Raw genomic sequence first — 17,980 nt, forward strand, 5'->3', positions numbered from 1 at the left:
CTGCTATTTCTACTCATTCCTTGCAGTGCTTAGTTCAGACATTTCTTGTATCATTCCCATATCACTAGGAGGATGCTTGTAAAATGCAAATTTGATCGCGTCATTCTCTTAAAATCTTCTTATGGCCTCCTGTTGTCCTTGGACAGTGTTTAAGATCCTTTAAAATCTGGCACCTGTATAATGAAATGCTGTGCAACAGAATGAAGAAGCTAATAGGCATGTATATGGAAAGGTTTCTAGGTTCTGTTGTTTAAAAAGAAAAACAAGGGGCCGAATAGTATGTAGGATATATTACTATTTGTGTAAAAAACGGGCAGGGAGGAGAGGAGAAGAAAACAATGTATGTTTTTGATTGTATTTGCATAAAATTTCTCAGGAAGCATACACAGGAAACTAATAACATTGGTTGTCTCTGTGGAGAACCAGGTAGCTGGGGTATAGGAATGGAAAGGAGGCTTTTAACTATATAGTCCTTTTTATTTTCTGAATTTTAAAACCATATTGGTATATTTGCTATTCAGAAAAAGTTTCTGTCTGCCCCCTCCCATGCCATACTCTGTGCTTTTGCCATGTTTGTTCTGCTGTATTAGCTATGATCACGCTCACTTCTGAGATTTAACACATGGCTTGCTTCCCTCTGCATGGAACATATGCTTCCATCCCCATCCCTGTTCTGACCAGTCCCTCACACAAATCCTCACTCTGCCACTAATGCCTTTTCATTCTTCAAGTCTTGGTATTAACATTTTCTCCAAGAAGCTGACTTTTAAATTAGGTGCTCCTTGTTTTGTTTCATCCATCATAGCACTTACCACACTGTATTGTAACTGTCTACTAGATTGTAAACTTGTAGAGGTGGAACTGTGTCATTCTTGTTCATTTTTGTTGCTTCTACAATAGTCCCTGGCACAATATATAGAGACTCAAAAAATATTTACTGAATAAATGAAGTTCTGAACCTATACATCTAGTTCCAACCTCTCTCAAGTTCCAGTCCCATGTCTCCAGTACCTGTCTCGCCTTCTCGTCTTGGTTTTTCCCATTTCAGTTAATGGTACAACTGTTCACCCAGTCTTGAAACTTTGCAGTCATATTTGGTGTCTCCATCTCTCACACTTTGTATAGCAAGTCAGCAGGTCTTAACTGATTCTTAGTGTTTCTGGATCCACATCTGATTACCTTAGTTTGGGCCCTGTTTTCTCACATGGAGGGGTTGTTGCTGTACCTATCTTATTCATCCTCCTGCTCTCCCAGGCATTTACCCCTCTCAGTGTATTCTTCCTAATAACAGCTTAATCTTTCCTAAAATAACTTTGTTCACATTATTTTCCTCCTAGAAACAATGCGCTTCTTTAATGCCTGTGAGATAAAGAACCATTTCAGCATTTTTTCATTTCTAACCCTTCTGTCTGCTGTGTCCTCCCTCTTCTTTGCTTATGAAATCCTGTCTGTGTTTCAAGGTGTTCCCCCCCCACCCCCTCCCGTGAAGTGTTTTTTTCCTTACTACTCCTCCCCAGGTATTCTTTAACTTCTGACATGCTTATTTTCCACACCACATCTTTGGCATTTAAAAATGCTTTGTGATGTCTTTCACACGGTTATTTGGAAAGACTGTACCTGTTAAACCACAAGTTTTGGTATTTTTTGAGTTAATTTGATAGGCAAAAATCGGCTTCATTGTAATTTGCATTTCTTTTGTTACTTTGTGAGGTAATTTTCTATTAAAAATATAGTTTCTCTTACCAATTTACATATTAAAGACAGCAACGCTTTTTTCCATTACAAATACTTTTTCACATTGTGTGGTGTGCATTTTAATTTTCATATGAGTTTTTGACATGCAAAAATTTCTATTTGGTGAAATTTTAATTTTTCCCCTATAATTTCTTCTGTTGTTTTTATGCTTGGAAAGTCCTTCACTGTCCCCAAACCAGCTACTAACTAATATTTTCTTCTGCTTTATGGTTTCTTTTTTATATTTACTCTTTAAATAAGTTGCAGATTTATTTTACTGTTTGGGGTTAAGAATTGATTTTTAAAATATTTTCAACTAGTTGCCCCTTATTCTAATACCATCTATTAAATAAGACTACCAGTCATTGGAGAAAGAAAGGATTAATCTTATTACATACTTATTAATTCTTTATAAATACTTGTATTTATTTCTAGACTAGATATCCTATTCTTTTGTTCAGTGATTGATTCTTGAGCCTGTCACATATTATTTTAATCATTATAACTTTATGATTTTAGTTTCTGGTAGAGTAGATCTCCTTGTTCATGTATATTTGTCATGTATATCATCCTCACCTTTGTAAGCTGTTTGATAGCTGGGGGCATATACTTTTAATCTTTGTATCCTATAAAGCACCTGGTATACTTAACTAAGAATGTATTGATTCCTTGACTTCCAGGTAGAGAATTATCAGAAGACTTAAAAATCTGAGACCACTTATGAATTTCTGGCCACTTGATACATTTACCCAAAAGACATTTTCATATGCTATAGGCATAGGAAAGTGAATAAGGCATATTGTGCCATATTAAATATGTTTAGCAGTTGTGAGTGTATATAATGAAACTGCTTTGATAATCTTAGAAATGAATTCTTATTAGCAGTGAGTACTTTTATACATATATAAAGTTATTTCTAAAATTTCAAGGAGAGATGTTATTTCTTTGTATTTTCCGAAAATAACGTCTTTGAGTTAAAGGTTTACTTCAGTTTGGATTAACACAATAAGTAAAATTTTCAAACTTTTTTCTTTAGGTAATTTTGAATTGCTCAGCTCTGCAGAGTTTATTGCATTTGCTGAGTAGCCCAAAGGAGTCTATCAAAAAGGAAGCATGTTGGACAATATCTAACATCACAGCTGGAAATAGGGCACAGATCCAGGTAATCTCATAGCACCTGTCTTTTGTTCTGTATTTTTATTAGTTAAGGTTTTTTTTCAGTCAGCCTTTAAAGTATGTATAATTTTTCATTATTGCCTTGGAGAACACTAATTTCCAATGTTGTCTTATTTAGTCTACTTCTTACTTTTTTTATCCAACATTATAGAGGTTAAATCTTTTGAAACTTACACTTAGGCCTTGGTTTTTTCTCTTTGCCTTTAATATTTGATGATTTGTCAAAATCTGAGACAAGATCTGTATTTTCAAAATGTTTTGATGGACTTTACGCTAAACAGATTGGCTTTACTCTTGCCAAATAAAATATTTCTTTTCTGGGCTTCCCTGGTGGCGCAGTGGTTGAGAGTCCGCCTGCCGATGCAGGGGACACAGGTTCGTGTCCCGGTCCGGGAAGATCCCACACGCCGTGGAGCGGCTGGGCCCGTGAGCCATGGCCGCTGAGCCTGCGCATCCGGAGCCTGTGCTCCTCAACGGGAGAGGCCACAACAGTGAGGAGCCCGCGTACTGCAAAAAAAAAAAAAAAAATTTCTTTTCTAGTGGACCCATATGTTGGATTGCTTCAATTTTTCATGACTCTTTGGGGACCCAGTTTTCTCTAAATGGTTATCTGCCCTTTACTTTTGTCCTTGTATTAGTGGGAGAGTAATCGAAGTGAAAGGCTAAGCCATAGGCCAAATGGTTGAGAATAAGCCATGAGAAAGGCTGGAATAATGAGTTGGAAAAGATATACCATAGACTTATGGGACTTTGAGCTCAGTGGAATCATAGAGGTCATCTAACCCAACATTCTCAATTAAAGATGAAACTGAGGCTCAGAGAAATAAAATGATTTGCTCAAGGATACCTCTAGTAAATGACAGGACCAAGATGAAGCACCTTTCCACTAAATTTTACTGACTTCCTTCAGTGGTGTAATAGAAAGAGTTCTTGACCAGGAAAGCATGGTTAGTCATCCCCAGGAAGCTGTCAGGGACTGAGATTGATAACTGTGGCATTTTATAGCATGCATCAGGGTGATTTCAGCTGCACTTTATTGTCTGCTACCACCAGGCTCTCATATAGAATTCCTCAGTTTTTTGATAAATGAAATGATATGAACCCATTTTAGGTTCTAGAGCTAAGGAGAAACATGAAGAAAGCAATTTGAGGAAGACTGCTTTAATATATGAGAGGGATTGAGTAAAAGTACTCTGTCTAAAGGCTATTCTGGTAATCTGTGTGGGAGGTGGTGGCTTGGAATAGAATGGTGGCAGTGCTGAAGGAAAGGAAAAGATGGACTTAGGACGTTCTGAATTGAGAATGTAAAGGAGACTTGGTGACTGATTGAATTTAGAATGAATAAATAAATAAATAAATATAAAAACAGCCTTTGTAAACTAGAGAGGTTTGAAAGGAGACCTGATACAAAGAGCAGATGATATGTTTAAGGTGGTTAGCAGATGTTAAGTCAGCTGTCAGCCACCTTGGGCTGGGGCCCCAGTGAGAAATGTGGACTGGAGAGGTAGAGCACACATGTGAGAGTGGATGCTATGAGAGAAATGAGAATGGCAGAGGAAAAGAAAGAAAATTGAACTTTTATAATTTGTTATAGTGAGTGGAACAAGAGAGAAAAATAAAAGAGAAAAGAACCCAGGTAGAAAACTAGGAGATTACAAGGTCACAAACTCCAGGGAGGATGTTGTTAGTGATACTAAGTATAGCCAAAAGGTTAAGGATAATGAGGAGTTAAACTCCTTCCAGTTTATTTATTTATTTATTTATTTATTTTTTGCGGTACGCGGGCCTCTCACTGCTGTGGCCTCTCCCGTTGCGGAGCACAGGCTCCAGACGCGCAAGCTCCAGACGCGCAGGCTCCAGACGCGCAGGCTCAGCGGCCATGGCTCACGGGCCCAGCTGCTCCGCGGCATGTGGGATCTTCCCGGACTGGGTCACGAACCTGTGTCCCCTGCATCGGCAGGCGGACTCTCAACCACTGCACCACCAGGGAAGCCCCAGTTTTTTTTTTGTTTGTTTTTTTTTTTTTTTTGCTGTACGCGGGCCTCTCACTGTTGTGGCCTCTCCCGTTGCGGAGCACAGGCTCTGGACGCGCAGGCTCTGTGGCCATGGCTCACGGGCCCAGCCACTCCGCAGCATGTGGGATCTTCCCAGACCGGGGCACGAACCCGTGTCCCCTGCATCGGCAGGCGGACTCTAAACCACTGCGCCACCAGGGAAGCCCCCCAGTCTATTTTTAACAGGGGAAGGGTGTCATTAGTGAAGCTAGCTGAAAAGTTATAATTAGTGTCATGAACAGTTTTACAACTCTTGTAATTTCCCTTTCCATTTAATTTTTTCATTCCAGACTGTGATAGATGCCAACATTTTCCCAGCCCTCATTAGTATATTACAAACTGCTGAGTTTCGGACAAGGAAAGAAGCAGCTTGGGCCATCACAAATGCAACTTCTGGAGGATCATCTGAACAGATCAAGTAAGTACTAGCCAAGTAGTATCTTGTAAATTAAAGGAAAATTACTGTCTCCCAATTAAGAATGCTCAGCTCTAGCCTCTTGGAAGATTGTTCTCAGTTTCATAATTAGACTCAAGCGTATATTTGATTCCTTATATCGCTCCCATTCTCTGTTGCTGAAGATAATTCTGGGATGTGAGAGGGAAGGCATATTTGAGGTTTGAGGCGATTGAAATACTTATAGGGGTGGCTTGAGCCTACTCTCAAGCTGCTTGATCAAAAACATCTTGGGTAGTCTAGAAGGTTACTTGTAGAATTCTTAGAGTCTAACTTTAATAGCTAACTCTTGCTATTTCTAGTTTAGATGTCTTAATAGTAGAATTGGACAGACTTGAAAGAGATGTATTGATATGCCTTAAAATAAAGTGCCAAATTTAGTAGAGGCAGGTCTCCTAAAGGACTATGTTATTCAGTAAAGGGAGAGGTCTGTGTATTAGCTTGAGACTTAAATGGCCCCTAGGGCAGCAACTTATAATCTTAATGGCTAGAGTAGGCATAAATATGGATAGGAATCAGTTCCTCAAAGGAACATCATATAATCAGATGGTTAATTGTGGATATATACAGTATTTCAGATAGGAAAAAAAAAAGAAGAATGGAACCTAGACTCTTAGCCTGCCTTAAGATTCTTTGGGGAATTCAAATGAGAATATGATTACCAATGAGTGTTAAAGCATTTAACCCCTTCTATATATGTAGTAATATGGGGGAAACATAGCTACTTCTGATATTGTTGCTTTGTGGGTTAAATGCAGGTGCTCAACCAGTGCTGATTTTTTAGTGCTCTGTTGGGAATTTCAACATGAGAAGGTAAAGTAGTCCTAAGATTTCAGAAACTGATCAGAAAATAAGATTACAGAAAATAAGTATGTACCTGAAATAATACAACTTAAATAGATTAACACATGCAGTAGCTATTTCGGTGAAGTTCATCATGGATAGGTTAGCCAAGGAGGACTTCAAGTGGTCTTCAGAGCATATTTGTAGGGGATTGGGTCTTTTTTAACCTCTAGAGTTCGGTCTGGGGTACTATGATTTTTAAGTATGCCACCACCAGATGGCAGTAATATGAAGTAATATAGAAGTTATTAGAACAGTTGATGGTTGTCTTATGTTCAAATTCAGATTTATAATTATTGTCACTATATTTTATACCAAATATGTTTTCTTAATTGAAATAGTGAAACTGTACAGGTACATATTTTAAAGACATTTTAAAATACTATGGTATCTTTCATCAGAAAGTATTCAGGGGTATTTTGCTCTGTTAGAGAGGAATGGAATGCCTACTATCCCTTTTTACAATTCAGCATAGCTATTTATAATAATAGAGTTAATTATCAGTCTCCTAGCAGTTTTTTATTAACTGGGTAAAGAGTTATCTTGAAAGATTATTATAAAACTATTATGGTCCAAATTATAGAAAATAAGCTGTCTTTATTACTGATAAAAGACATCTGTGTGGCTTCTGCTTATTGTTGAGAAGACAAGATTTAGATGCAAGAACCAGTTAGAATAACTTAGGAAGTACTCATAATTTTAGGTTAAATATAATCAAATGCTAATACATACTACAGTTCTTAAAAATGAAGGATAGAGAATGTTGCCTGGAATTAAAGTTTCATGAAAGAGATGAAACTTGACATTTGGGTAGAGATTTGGCAGTTTTGGAGGAGAGAGAATAGCATGAGGCAATATGCACAGTAAATGTTATTGGAAGAGGCAAATCAATCTTGCTATAGGTTATTCTGTGCAGGGATGAGGAATTAAGTAATTGATGGACTTTGAAAACTGGGATGAAGGCCTTAATCTTGGGAAGCAGGGAAGTCCCAAGAACATAGTGTTTTGAGGAGAGGAAAGAGAGCAATTAAGATGCCATTGCAGTAGTTTAGTATACTGTGATGGCCAGAATTAAGGTAATAGCTGTAGGGACTTCCCTGGTGGTCCAGTGGTTAAGACTCCATGCTTCCACTGCAGAGGGCACGGGTTTGATTCCTGGTCGGGCAACTAAGATCCCGCATGCTGCCAGGTGTGGCAAAAAAAAAGTGCTGTAGCGTGAGGTATGGGTCTAGATATGGGAAATAACGATCTGTAGGATTTGGTGGCAGGTTAACAGATTGCAAAGGAAAGGAAAGAGCCAAAGATGACCGGAGAAAAAGGTGGTGCTGTTGATAAAATTAGGACACAGAAGAAGCAAAATCCTGTTTGAGAGGGATGGCTTTATTTATTTAATTTTGGCTGCGTTGGGTCTTTGTTGCTGCGTGTGGGCTTTCTCTAGTCGTGGTGAGCCGGGGCTACTCTTTGTTGTGGTGCGAGGGCTTCTCATTGTGGTGGCCTCTCTTGTTGCGGAGCATGGGCTCTAGGTGTGTGGGCTTCGGTAGTTGTGGCATGTGGGCTCAGTAGTTGTGGCTTGCGGGCTCTAGAGTGCAGGCTCAGCAGTTGTGGCGCACGGGCTTAGTTGCTCCACGGCATGTGGGATCTTCCCGGACCAGGGCTTGAACCTGTGTCCTCTGCATTGGCCGGCGGATTCTTAACCACTGCGCCACCAGGGAAGTTCCGAGAGAGATGGTTTAAGACACAGTGAGTTTGTTTTTCATCAGAAGAAATATTTGAGAAATATAATTCACTTTTCCAGATAGTAAATTCTAGCGGACTAAATTTCCTTACCCAGAAAATTTTCTTAATGGAAGCCTTTTCTGCCACAAAAGCCAGCTAGCGTCAGTGACCAGTGATTGCTTTATCCAAGTGTTTGAAATACACCACCCATTGGAGCCAGTTCCAGACTTTAACCGTAGAATTGTGCCTGTTTTCCAGTCATCTTTTCAAGTCTTCAGACTTTCCTGAGGACATACTTCTTGCAGTGCTTTTCTCAAAGTAACATGACTTTCCAACTCCTATACAGCCCAGGTCCTCTGATGACCTGTTTTGCTTTTTGGTGCAAATTACTATCTTTGGAGAAACTTGCATCAGTAGTGAAATACCACTATGGTGGTCTTAAATCTCCAAAGATGAGTGGTTGCATCAGAAAACAGCACCTTGAATTCCTCTGATCTTGTAAGGAGGTATAATTTAAGTGGCTAGAATTGGGAACCCAAAACTCATTTAATGAACTGTGCCATAATAATAATAATACCATATTTTTGCAAATATAAAACCTCACATCTTCAAAACTCTGGATTTACTTATTAGCACTTTTTTTTTTTTTTTTTTTGCGGTACGCGGGCCTCTCACTGTTGTGGCCTCTCCCGTTGCGGAGCACAGGCTCCGACGCGCAGACTCAGTGGCCATGGCTCACGGGCCCAGCCGCTCCGTGGCACGTGGGATCTTCCCGGACCGGGGCACGAACCCGTGTACCCTGCATCGGCAGGCGGACTCTCAACCACTGCACCACCAGGGAAGCCCTTATTAGCACATTTTTGGGTAGAGTTTTTCAATAAGAAAGTTTTAGTCAGTATTTATTCATTTAATTATATACAAGTTCTAGAAGCTTTCTAGAACTTAAAATTTGTTTTTAATTCTGAATCATTTTCAGAACACTGGTTTTCATAATAAAAGGTTTCACAACCAGACAGTATTACAAAAGTAAATGAGGTTTTTAAAGGCGATGTAAGGATTAGAGGTTACTGAGCCAAGCTTTCTAGATGGGAGAGAAAATCATATCAAGCATAGACCATGATCAAGTTTGCAGACAATTTGGAGATTCTGAACAAATCTCTGAAATCCAGTTGGTGTTCTATAGACTTGCCTATATAGGCCAGTGAAGTTTAAGTGTAGACATGTAAGTCATCTGTTTAATTAACTACTCTAAAATTTTGCTGGGGTTTAGTGACAGACTTAGTCTTTGATTCCCAGACTTTTCCATTTCAGGAAACTGAGGCACAGAGAGATCAGATAACTTGTCCAAAGTCATCCAGCTTTTTTTTTTTTTTTTCTCCAAAGTCATCCAGCTTGTATGTAGCACAGCTGGGATGTTGTAGTGGTGGTTATCTCTGGGTACTTTTTATTTTTCTTTATGCTTTTCTGTTTTTCAAATTTGTAGCAACTAACATTTATAATCTAAAGAGGCTTGGTTTTGTTTTTTTTAAGAAAAACAGTGAGAATTATGTAAATATGTTGAAGGAATGGTTAACAGTTTTTAGTGACTAAAAACTGTGGTGTAAAGGAAGGGGAAATGGTCAGAAATGGCTTCATGCCTTACCTAGTCTCTTTATGACTGACCTAGTCTATTCCTAGGACATATCATCTAAATTGTCAGTAAATATTTAAATAAAATTACACACAATACTGTTAAATTCATTCCTTTGTAAATAATAAAGCTAAATATTACATAAAACTTTTTAAAAAATTAATCCTTTTTAAAGAACATTTTTAGATTTACAGAAAAATTTAGATAATACAGAGTTCCTGTATACTTCCCTCCCTTCTAAGTTTCTTCTAGTAAAATCTTTTGCTTTAGTGTGGTTACGTTTGTTATAGTTAATGAACCAGTACTGATACATTATTAGCTTAAGTTCATATTTTATATTAAGGATTATTCTTTGTGTTGTACAATTATAGGTTTTGATGAATGTTTCCACCATTGTAGTATTATTCACTGCTCTAAAAATCCCCTCTGCTTCACCTATTCATCACTACTCCCTTACTTCCATCCCTCAAATCCCTGGCAACCACTATTCTATTGCCTTTATAAAAGTTTTCTGTTTTCCAGAATGTCATATAGTATGGAGTCTTTTCAGACTAGCTTCTTTCACTTAGCAATATGCATTTAAGGTTCCTTCACATCTTTTCATGGCTTGATAGCTCATTTTATTTCTTTTTATCACTGAATAATATTCCATTGTCTGAATGCACTACAGTTTATTCAGTCACCTATTGAAGGACATTTTGGTTGCTTCTAGTTTTGGGCAGTTAGGAATAAAGCTCCTGTAAATAATTCTTGTACAGGTTTTTGTGTGGACATAAATTTTCATCTCAATTGGGTAAACGTCTAGGAGTGTGATTGCTGGATCATATGGAAAGCTTTGTTAAAAAACCAAAAACCAAAACCTGCCAAGCTGTTTTTCCAAGTGGTTATCATATTTTGCATTCCCACCAGCAAAAAAAATGAGAGTTGTTTCTCCACATCCTTACCAGTGTTTGGTATTGTCAGTGTTTTGGATTTTAGCCATTTTAATAGATGTGTAGGGGCATCATTGTTTTGATTTGCAGTTCCTGAATGACATATGATGTTGTGTCTTTTCATATGCTTTTTTGCCATCAGTATATCTTTGTTGAGATCTTTTGCCCATTCTTAAATTCTGTTTTCTTATCTTTGAGTTTTAAGAGTTCTTTGTACACAGTAGAATTGGCTTGTTGGGCTTGTGCTGGCGCTGGGTTTAGCACCAAGTGTGTCCTGTTTCAGAGGTGTGGTTACCTATAGAAACAAAAATGAAATTAATCAAAACTATACTATTTTGAAGAATTACTCATAGTCAAAGTAAGAGTATTCCAGTTTCTTCGAGTCTAATAATTGTGGAGGGAAAAAAAATGGTGATGGTGCCAGAGAACTGTTTTTTTTTTTTAAATTTATTTGTAGCTTTTTTTTTTGACAAGGTGTAGGTTGTATGGTTGAATGGGTGCCTACTTTTATTTCTACAGTGAATTTGAGGATTTCCCTCCTACCAATTTCATAAAAGTTTTATGAAATGAAAAGCTTTGTTTGACTAAATTGTTCTTTGTATTAATTTAGGTACCTCGTAGAACTGGGCTGTATCAAGCCACTCTGTGATCTCCTCACAGTCATGGACTCTAAGATTGTACAGGTTGCCCTAAATGGCTTGGAAAATATCCTGAGGCTTGGAGAACAAGAAGCCAAAAGGAATGGCACTGGCATTAATCCTTACTGTGCTTTGATTGAAGAAGCTTATGGTAAGATAGATTGTTTAATAGATGTCCTGAAATTATTTTTTTCCTTTTTCTCCATGCTTTTCTGGCTTGTCTACACCTGTCATTAGCAAACTCATACAAAAAAGTTGTTCTCTTATGAGTAATATTTAGTATGCAGAATTGCAATAGAAGATGCATTGTAGATGTGAAGAGAAGCAAGTACCCTTTTAAGTTGAGCCCTTTTTACACTGGGCTGTTAGGATCTTCCATTCCCTGACTCTGCTTGCCATTGTGGGTACTTTTGTATTCTTACTAGTCCATCTGAGCCTCAAGAGCATCCATATCTACTGTAGACAATGCCCGACTCCACTCCTTTTCTCTTGTAAGATTTTAGAGTTCTGATTTTGAGTTGCATCCCCCAATTCCTGTGTTCCTAAAGTGTTCTTGACTGTAAACTCTAAGAGTTTCTTTAGAAACAGTAGAGTCACTATCTGCTGTTTGGTTTCCTCATTCTTCCAATCTCAGTTTTAACTGTACTCTTAATCACTGGTTTACCACTGTACTTTAAAACTTCTAAGTTCCCTAAGTGATTTTAATGCATAGCCAGGATTGAAAACCACTGCTCTAGGGTTTGTTTATTCCTAAAATTGGAATTAGGGATCATAGGGCACATTCATCTTCAAATTTATCAGATAATGCAGAATTGTTTTCCAAAATGACTTTAACAGTTTACCATTTTTTAAAGGCCTGATTATAAAAACTATATTCCTGCTTAGTGTAAGAAATTTTGAAATGTATGAAAAGACAAATGTTCCTCTACCCAGATCTTTTGCCATAGGAGAGAACTTTTGTTAATTTTTGGATGTGTGTGTGTGTGTGTGTGTGTATATATATATATATATAAATATGGATACATATATGAATATGTATTTTTTTCTTCTGAGCAGTGTTAACATTTATTTCCAGTATCGCTGTAGCAGTTAGATTGCTTATGGCTATAGGTAAAAGAAAGCCTAGCTCAGATGTGCTTAAACTTAATAAAGGGAGGAGTATGTGTTGGCTAATTGTTCTGGTTAGACTTCTTAGTTTAAGCAATAGAAATTGATTCTGATTGATTTAAGGATATTACACATGTGTTGAAATGATATTGGATAGCTCAGGGCCTAGGTAGATAGAACCAGAGCAAAGAATAAATTAGGCCACAGACACAGTCCAATAGGAAAACTTCTGTTCCTGGCCTTGGGCACAGGATGATGTGACTGTTATGGAAACTGCTGCTTCTGGGGACTGGCTGTTTCTTGCACACATGTTTAAGATGTCAGTTTGCAATAGTATTATTCAGATGTAATCCCAGCAATGTTTTCTATGTTGCTGCAAGATGCTTATGAGATACAGAGAATCTTCCTTTTATGTCAAGGAAAGAGACATGGCAAAATATAGTTTTATTAGAATTTCCAACAGATATACAACAGATTTTTTTTTTTAATTCTTCATTCTAGGTCTGGATAAAATTGAATTCTTACAGAGTCATGAAAACCAAGAGATCTACCAGAAGGCCTTTGATCTCATTGAGCATTACTTCGGGACCGAGGATGAAGACAGCAGCATTGCACCCCAGGTTGACCTTAGCCAGCAGCAGTACATCTTCCAGCAGTGTGAGGCACCTATGGAAGGTTTCCAGCTTTGAAGCAATGCTCTGCTTTCATGTCCCCGTGTCAGACCAGGCTACCCAGTCGAGTCCTCTTGTGGAGCCCACAGTCCTCATGGAGCTAACTTCTCAAATGTTTTCCATAATACTGTTTGCGCTCATTTGCTTGCCTTGCGCACCTGCTCTCTTACACACATCTGGAAAACCTCTGGCTCTCTGTGGTGGAATACCCTTCTAATAAAAGGGTAACCAGAACGGCCCGCTCTCTTATGGAAAACCCCTAGGCTGTGGAGATCCGCACTTATATATTAGAGTCATGGGAATATACACATAATAATGTGGCTCCCTTTTTTTTTTTTTCTGGGGGAAAAAAGAGGACTCCTCATTCCCTTTAATGTGGGAAAAAATACATTAAAAGATGAGACTAAACCTTTATCTTGAACTTCACACAACTACTTGCAACAAGGGAGATGTTTAGACCTGTTATGTACTTCAGAGTACTTTTCATGAGTTCTTCCACAGTGAACCCTTGGATTACCTGGTGGCTTTTTCTAGCCAAATTTGCATTAATCCTTACTGAGATTGGATGGTTTTCTTTCCTCTGTTGGCGCCATTCTCCACAGATATTCAACCATCCGCTCCCTCACCTTCAGCCTTCAGTGAATGTGCTTTCTAGTTGTCAGGAATGCTGAAGAATTAACACTTTGACTCTTAAATGTGATACTGGTTTGAAGATTCCCTTAGAGCAAAAAGGAGAGGGGCACATATTAATTTGTATGGCTACTGCTTCTCTTTGGTCTTATGTGTCTTAGGATTTGGAAGTGGTTCAATTCTATTGCTGGTATGAAGACTTAGAATCCTTAGTGATCGAAACCGTATCCTGTAATTCAATAAACAAGTTAAAAACAAATAGAAAAAAAAAAGCCCTCTGATTTTCCCAAACTTAACCAGTGTGACTAGAAGCTGTGTTTCTGCATTAAAACAAATGTTTCAGGCTTTGTGGTCCTGATCAAGGTCCTCATTAAATTGGAGTTCACCCTAGGTGCTTTTCCCCTCTGTGACTGGCAAGTAACACATGCTTTTAAAGGTTACTTAGGGAATTCTTTTTTTTTCCCCTTAGTTGGGTGCAGCTGGATTCTAATGTATTCATGCTGCACATAAGTAACATCTTTATCTTAAATAACCATCTTCTGGACATGACCTGTTTAACCCAAATAAGGGCAGTGATCTTTTTCTTATAACCTCATTGTTCCCTAATCATTTCATTTCATCTCCTACTAGTACTACCCAGTCAAGTCCCCTCCATAAAATAAAAACAGTTCTACCTTCTGGCTCATTTAATGATGACTGCAATCTCTACCTGCAAATGGCGCTTCCAGTACTGTCTTCAGTGATCCACATTTGTGCTCAGACTGGAATGAAAAAATAAGCTTAATTGCCAAGAGAACTGCAACTGAGTTCAATACGACTTCTTGGTGCTAGTTGGCCATCTTGACTCAATGTTGGGATATATTATCAGAGAAGATTTTTTGTTGATGTGCTGTTCAAAATGAATTCTGAAGGAAAAGTTGCTCACTTTTTCAGAGAATATCCTTTTATTAAACCTCTTTAATTTTGTCCTCTTCTAGAATTCATTATAACCCCAAAGCATAACTATTTGGAAGTTCCCCTGGCAAGCTGTTATGTCTCTGGTAAATCCTGCTGAACTTTAGGGACATTCAGAGCTTTCATACCTCATCATGTTATTTAAGCAGCCAACTTACGTGATCTGATTTAAACTTTAAAAAATCCACTTCATTCAAAGTAGAAAGATACAAAAACAGAGGACATTTATCAGCCAAGCGTGTGATGCATTTTTTGCATCTAGTCTGTAACTGTGTCTGTGCTCTGGATGGATACCGTCTGATGTCTGTCTGTTATTGATGGAGCAGCCACGCAAAACTAGTCAACTCCCATCTATAACTGTTACTTTTTCTAGTGCTGCTTTGTGCTGAAAGAACATTTTAGTTTACTGCACTTGACCTGTAAAAGACTTTGATTCTTTGTAATTTTAGGGACAAATTAGGTGGTTAATTTAAAGAAAAACTTTCAATGTTGCCTTTACATCACATTAAAATATAACTTCTTTCAGAAGGGTAATATAAACACTGATTCATAGTAAAAATCTTGTTTTTAGCTTTGACTTTTTCGTGGCTGAGTTTTTTTAAATTGTAAATTACTGGTAACACATTTCTCTAGGATGTTTTAAATCATGTACCTTCTATTGGATAATTTTAAAAATTTCAGCTCATTTTGATAAACCAATTTGAATGGAAAAAATATAAAACAAAATTATTTCCCCAAGTTAGCAAGAAGAGCATACATTGGGAATTTTTGCTAGCAATTGCAGGTGTCTCAATGAATGAATTAAAACAAAGAAAGTCCATTTAACTAATGTGGTCTATTTTCTGTCTAAAACAAGAGGAATTTATCTTGCTCCTGTCCTAGAAGTTCATGAGCCATGAGATAACGAGCTAATTTTTTGCAATGAATTTTTTTTAATATAAAAGTTGGAATTGATAAAAAGTTAAATCCCAGCATAATTGTTGTAACTGATAAAGCAGCCTTTTTGGTAATAGGATGACATTTAGGAGGTAGCTGTTAAGTCCTATTTTTAGTTCTCTACCTGGCAGATTGTATCAATTTACTTTATTGTATAATCTTATCACTAAGATGTTACTTATTACAAAAAAAGCATGCTAATTTCAACACAGGAAAACTCTTCTGTAGTTTAATATACTGATGGGGTGGGGGTGGGAAGTGGCTTGATTTTACTTTCCTTTCCTTTTCTTCCTCCTCCAAACTTTAAAAGTGTATTCTTTGAAATGAGAACTTTAGTGGGGAAAAAAAGCATTGATAACATTTGGGATGTAAAGGCACTTTGTATCTGAAGGACCAGGAGGTAGATAACGGCCAGATTGAGAGACACCAAAAAAGGTAAAGATGATAGATACGAAGAATGGTGAGAATTAGGAGACAGAGTTCTCCATGGAACACTTTTAATTCATGTTGTCACTAAGTAATTAGAACCCTTTTAAACTTAACTTATATCAGCTGTACTGTTTTCGAAAATCCTATTGCCCTAGGATTGTTCCTTCCATCTGCCAGATAAAGCTGAATGGGATCTGGGTCATTTTTCATCGTTATTGTTACAGGTATAAACTTTAACAGTTATCCCATAATAAATCTGAATTATTCCAGATTGTTGCTGACTTTGCATAAGGAAAAATATGTAGTATATTTTATTAATCAAACTTTGTCAACTATCCTTTGTTGTACATGGCCACCCACAGGCAACTATGAATTTACTTCTCTAGTGCTAAATAAATATTTCAGTTATTTAATACCCCAATTTGGGGTTGCATTATGAAAGAGTTTTCCTCAGGTTGAAGAATTTTTCTTTCTCGCTAATGAATTTTGTGAACATTTTTATATCAATAGGCAAGTCATTATAGCTGTTTAAGGGCTTGGGGCTTTTTACATATATTAGAAATTGTGATGTCTAAGGGTGATTTTCACTAAAGAAAAGGGATCCACTTTTAGAAAGAGGTATTATTTGCTTTTCATATTTATTTACTATGTTCTACCTCCTACATTCCAAAATTTGCTCATTTGCAGAGACAGGTATACATATATATGGAAGTCTCAAATCTGAATTTTTTGCCATCTGAAGTTAACAGAACCATTTTCTTCTGTTGTGAGGTGAGCAGAGTAAATATATATCTACCCCGCTGGGAAATATTCTTGGCTATCTTTTTCTATCATCAAAAGTTAAAGTTACGTATATATCTTTAAGAAGCTGAAGTAATTGAAGGCAGATGTAGTACTACTAGTACAGTAAGTCTGCTCTAACTTGGAGAATATTCTGTAACATGCTTTATTGTCAGAAAAGGATAGGTAGTAACAGTGGGTACCAGAGCATCAGAAGAATGTGATAAAGTAAAATAAATTATATGCTGATTCTAAAAATATCAGATTGCTACTGGACATAAAATTCATCTGGAAGTTTTGGGGTAATAAGAAAGGATTAAGGGTAGATGAAGTTCCATTCTGTTTTCAGCTAGGGGTAGACAAGGAAGTCCCAGTCTGTTTTCCTACAGGTCACATAAAGGCAGCTAGTCGTTATTTGAACCATTGTTGTGTTCCAGGTGCCTGGCTAAGTAAGGGCTTTCACTTTTTCTCATTTAATCCTTCAACTGCTCTTTGAGGTGGATAATTGTCATTATGTTATAGTGACAAAATCAACACTTAGGAGAATTTACTTTGCCTCAAGGTCACAGCCCTTGGACACTGTCTAAAGGTGGGGAAAAGCCCTGCAGGTTGTGTGTCTTGAAGAAAGCAGCAGTCACAGTGAGGTGTTCTGTGCCAAGAATTCCCAGAACAAGACACAGCAACCATAGCGGGGCCAACTCTTGTTTTGTTGGGCCATTCTTTCTCGTTCTTCCTTATCAGTCCCCTTGAAATGACTAAATCAGGTATGAATTGCTTTTAGGTTACATAATCTGGAGTGTAGACCCTCTCAGTCCAAACATCTTTCCCCTTCTGTGGTGCTAAAATTCTGTATGACCTGACAAGTTAAAAATAATATATAAATGATTGATTTTGAGTTTAGAAGCATAATGGCTAAACTCAGAAACATGTTTCCATTCAACAAACTCAAATGTAGGAAGTACTGACAGAGAGGGAAAGGCTTTGGAACAAAGAACGCTGCCATAGAAAGCAGTGCCATCCATGGATGTGAATTTAACACAGCTTCCTAAAGGAGTGTCAACACAGGAGTGTCCAAAGTTTAAAAAAATGACCTTTTAATGTATGTTGTTGAGTATGTTCTGCTTACCTCGTCATTTTGACCACTCTATGTCCTTTTTCAAAGTGTTCTTACACTTTGATTTGGAATGGTTCTAATGATTCTTTGTACTTGAATGTGGTTGGTCAGGCCATGGATGAGTGCCTTGCACACAGTAGACATTCAATAAATATTAAATGACTGAAGGAATGTGCATCTAT

At 37.5% G+C, this 17,980-nt stretch overlaps 1 protein-coding gene across 2 annotated transcripts in view; it reads left to right on the forward strand.

Annotated features, from left to right (window-relative positions):
• KPNA1 (karyopherin subunit alpha 1) overlaps positions 1–17,955 on the forward strand; it is a 75,243-nt gene extending 57,288 nt beyond the window's left edge. For both annotated transcript variants that reach the window (XM_082655459.1, XM_082655460.1), the window contains 4 exons: positions 2,771–2,896; positions 5,255–5,382; positions 11,150–11,328; positions 12,786–17,955. In XM_082655459.1, the coding sequence (XP_082511585.1) occupies positions 2,771–2,896; positions 5,255–5,382; positions 11,150–11,328; positions 12,786–12,973 (621 nt within the window). In that variant the 3' untranslated portion in view covers positions 12,974–17,955. The remainder of the gene's footprint in view (positions 1–2,770; positions 2,897–5,254; positions 5,383–11,149; positions 11,329–12,785) is intronic.
• The last annotated feature ends 25 nt before the right edge of the window (positions 17,956–17,980 follow it).

The sequence above is a fragment of the Grampus griseus genome (assembly GCF_964374135.1).
Source record: "Grampus griseus genome assembly, chromosome: 5".
Taxonomy (NCBI): domain Eukaryota; kingdom Metazoa; phylum Chordata; class Mammalia; order Artiodactyla; family Delphinidae; genus Grampus; species Grampus griseus.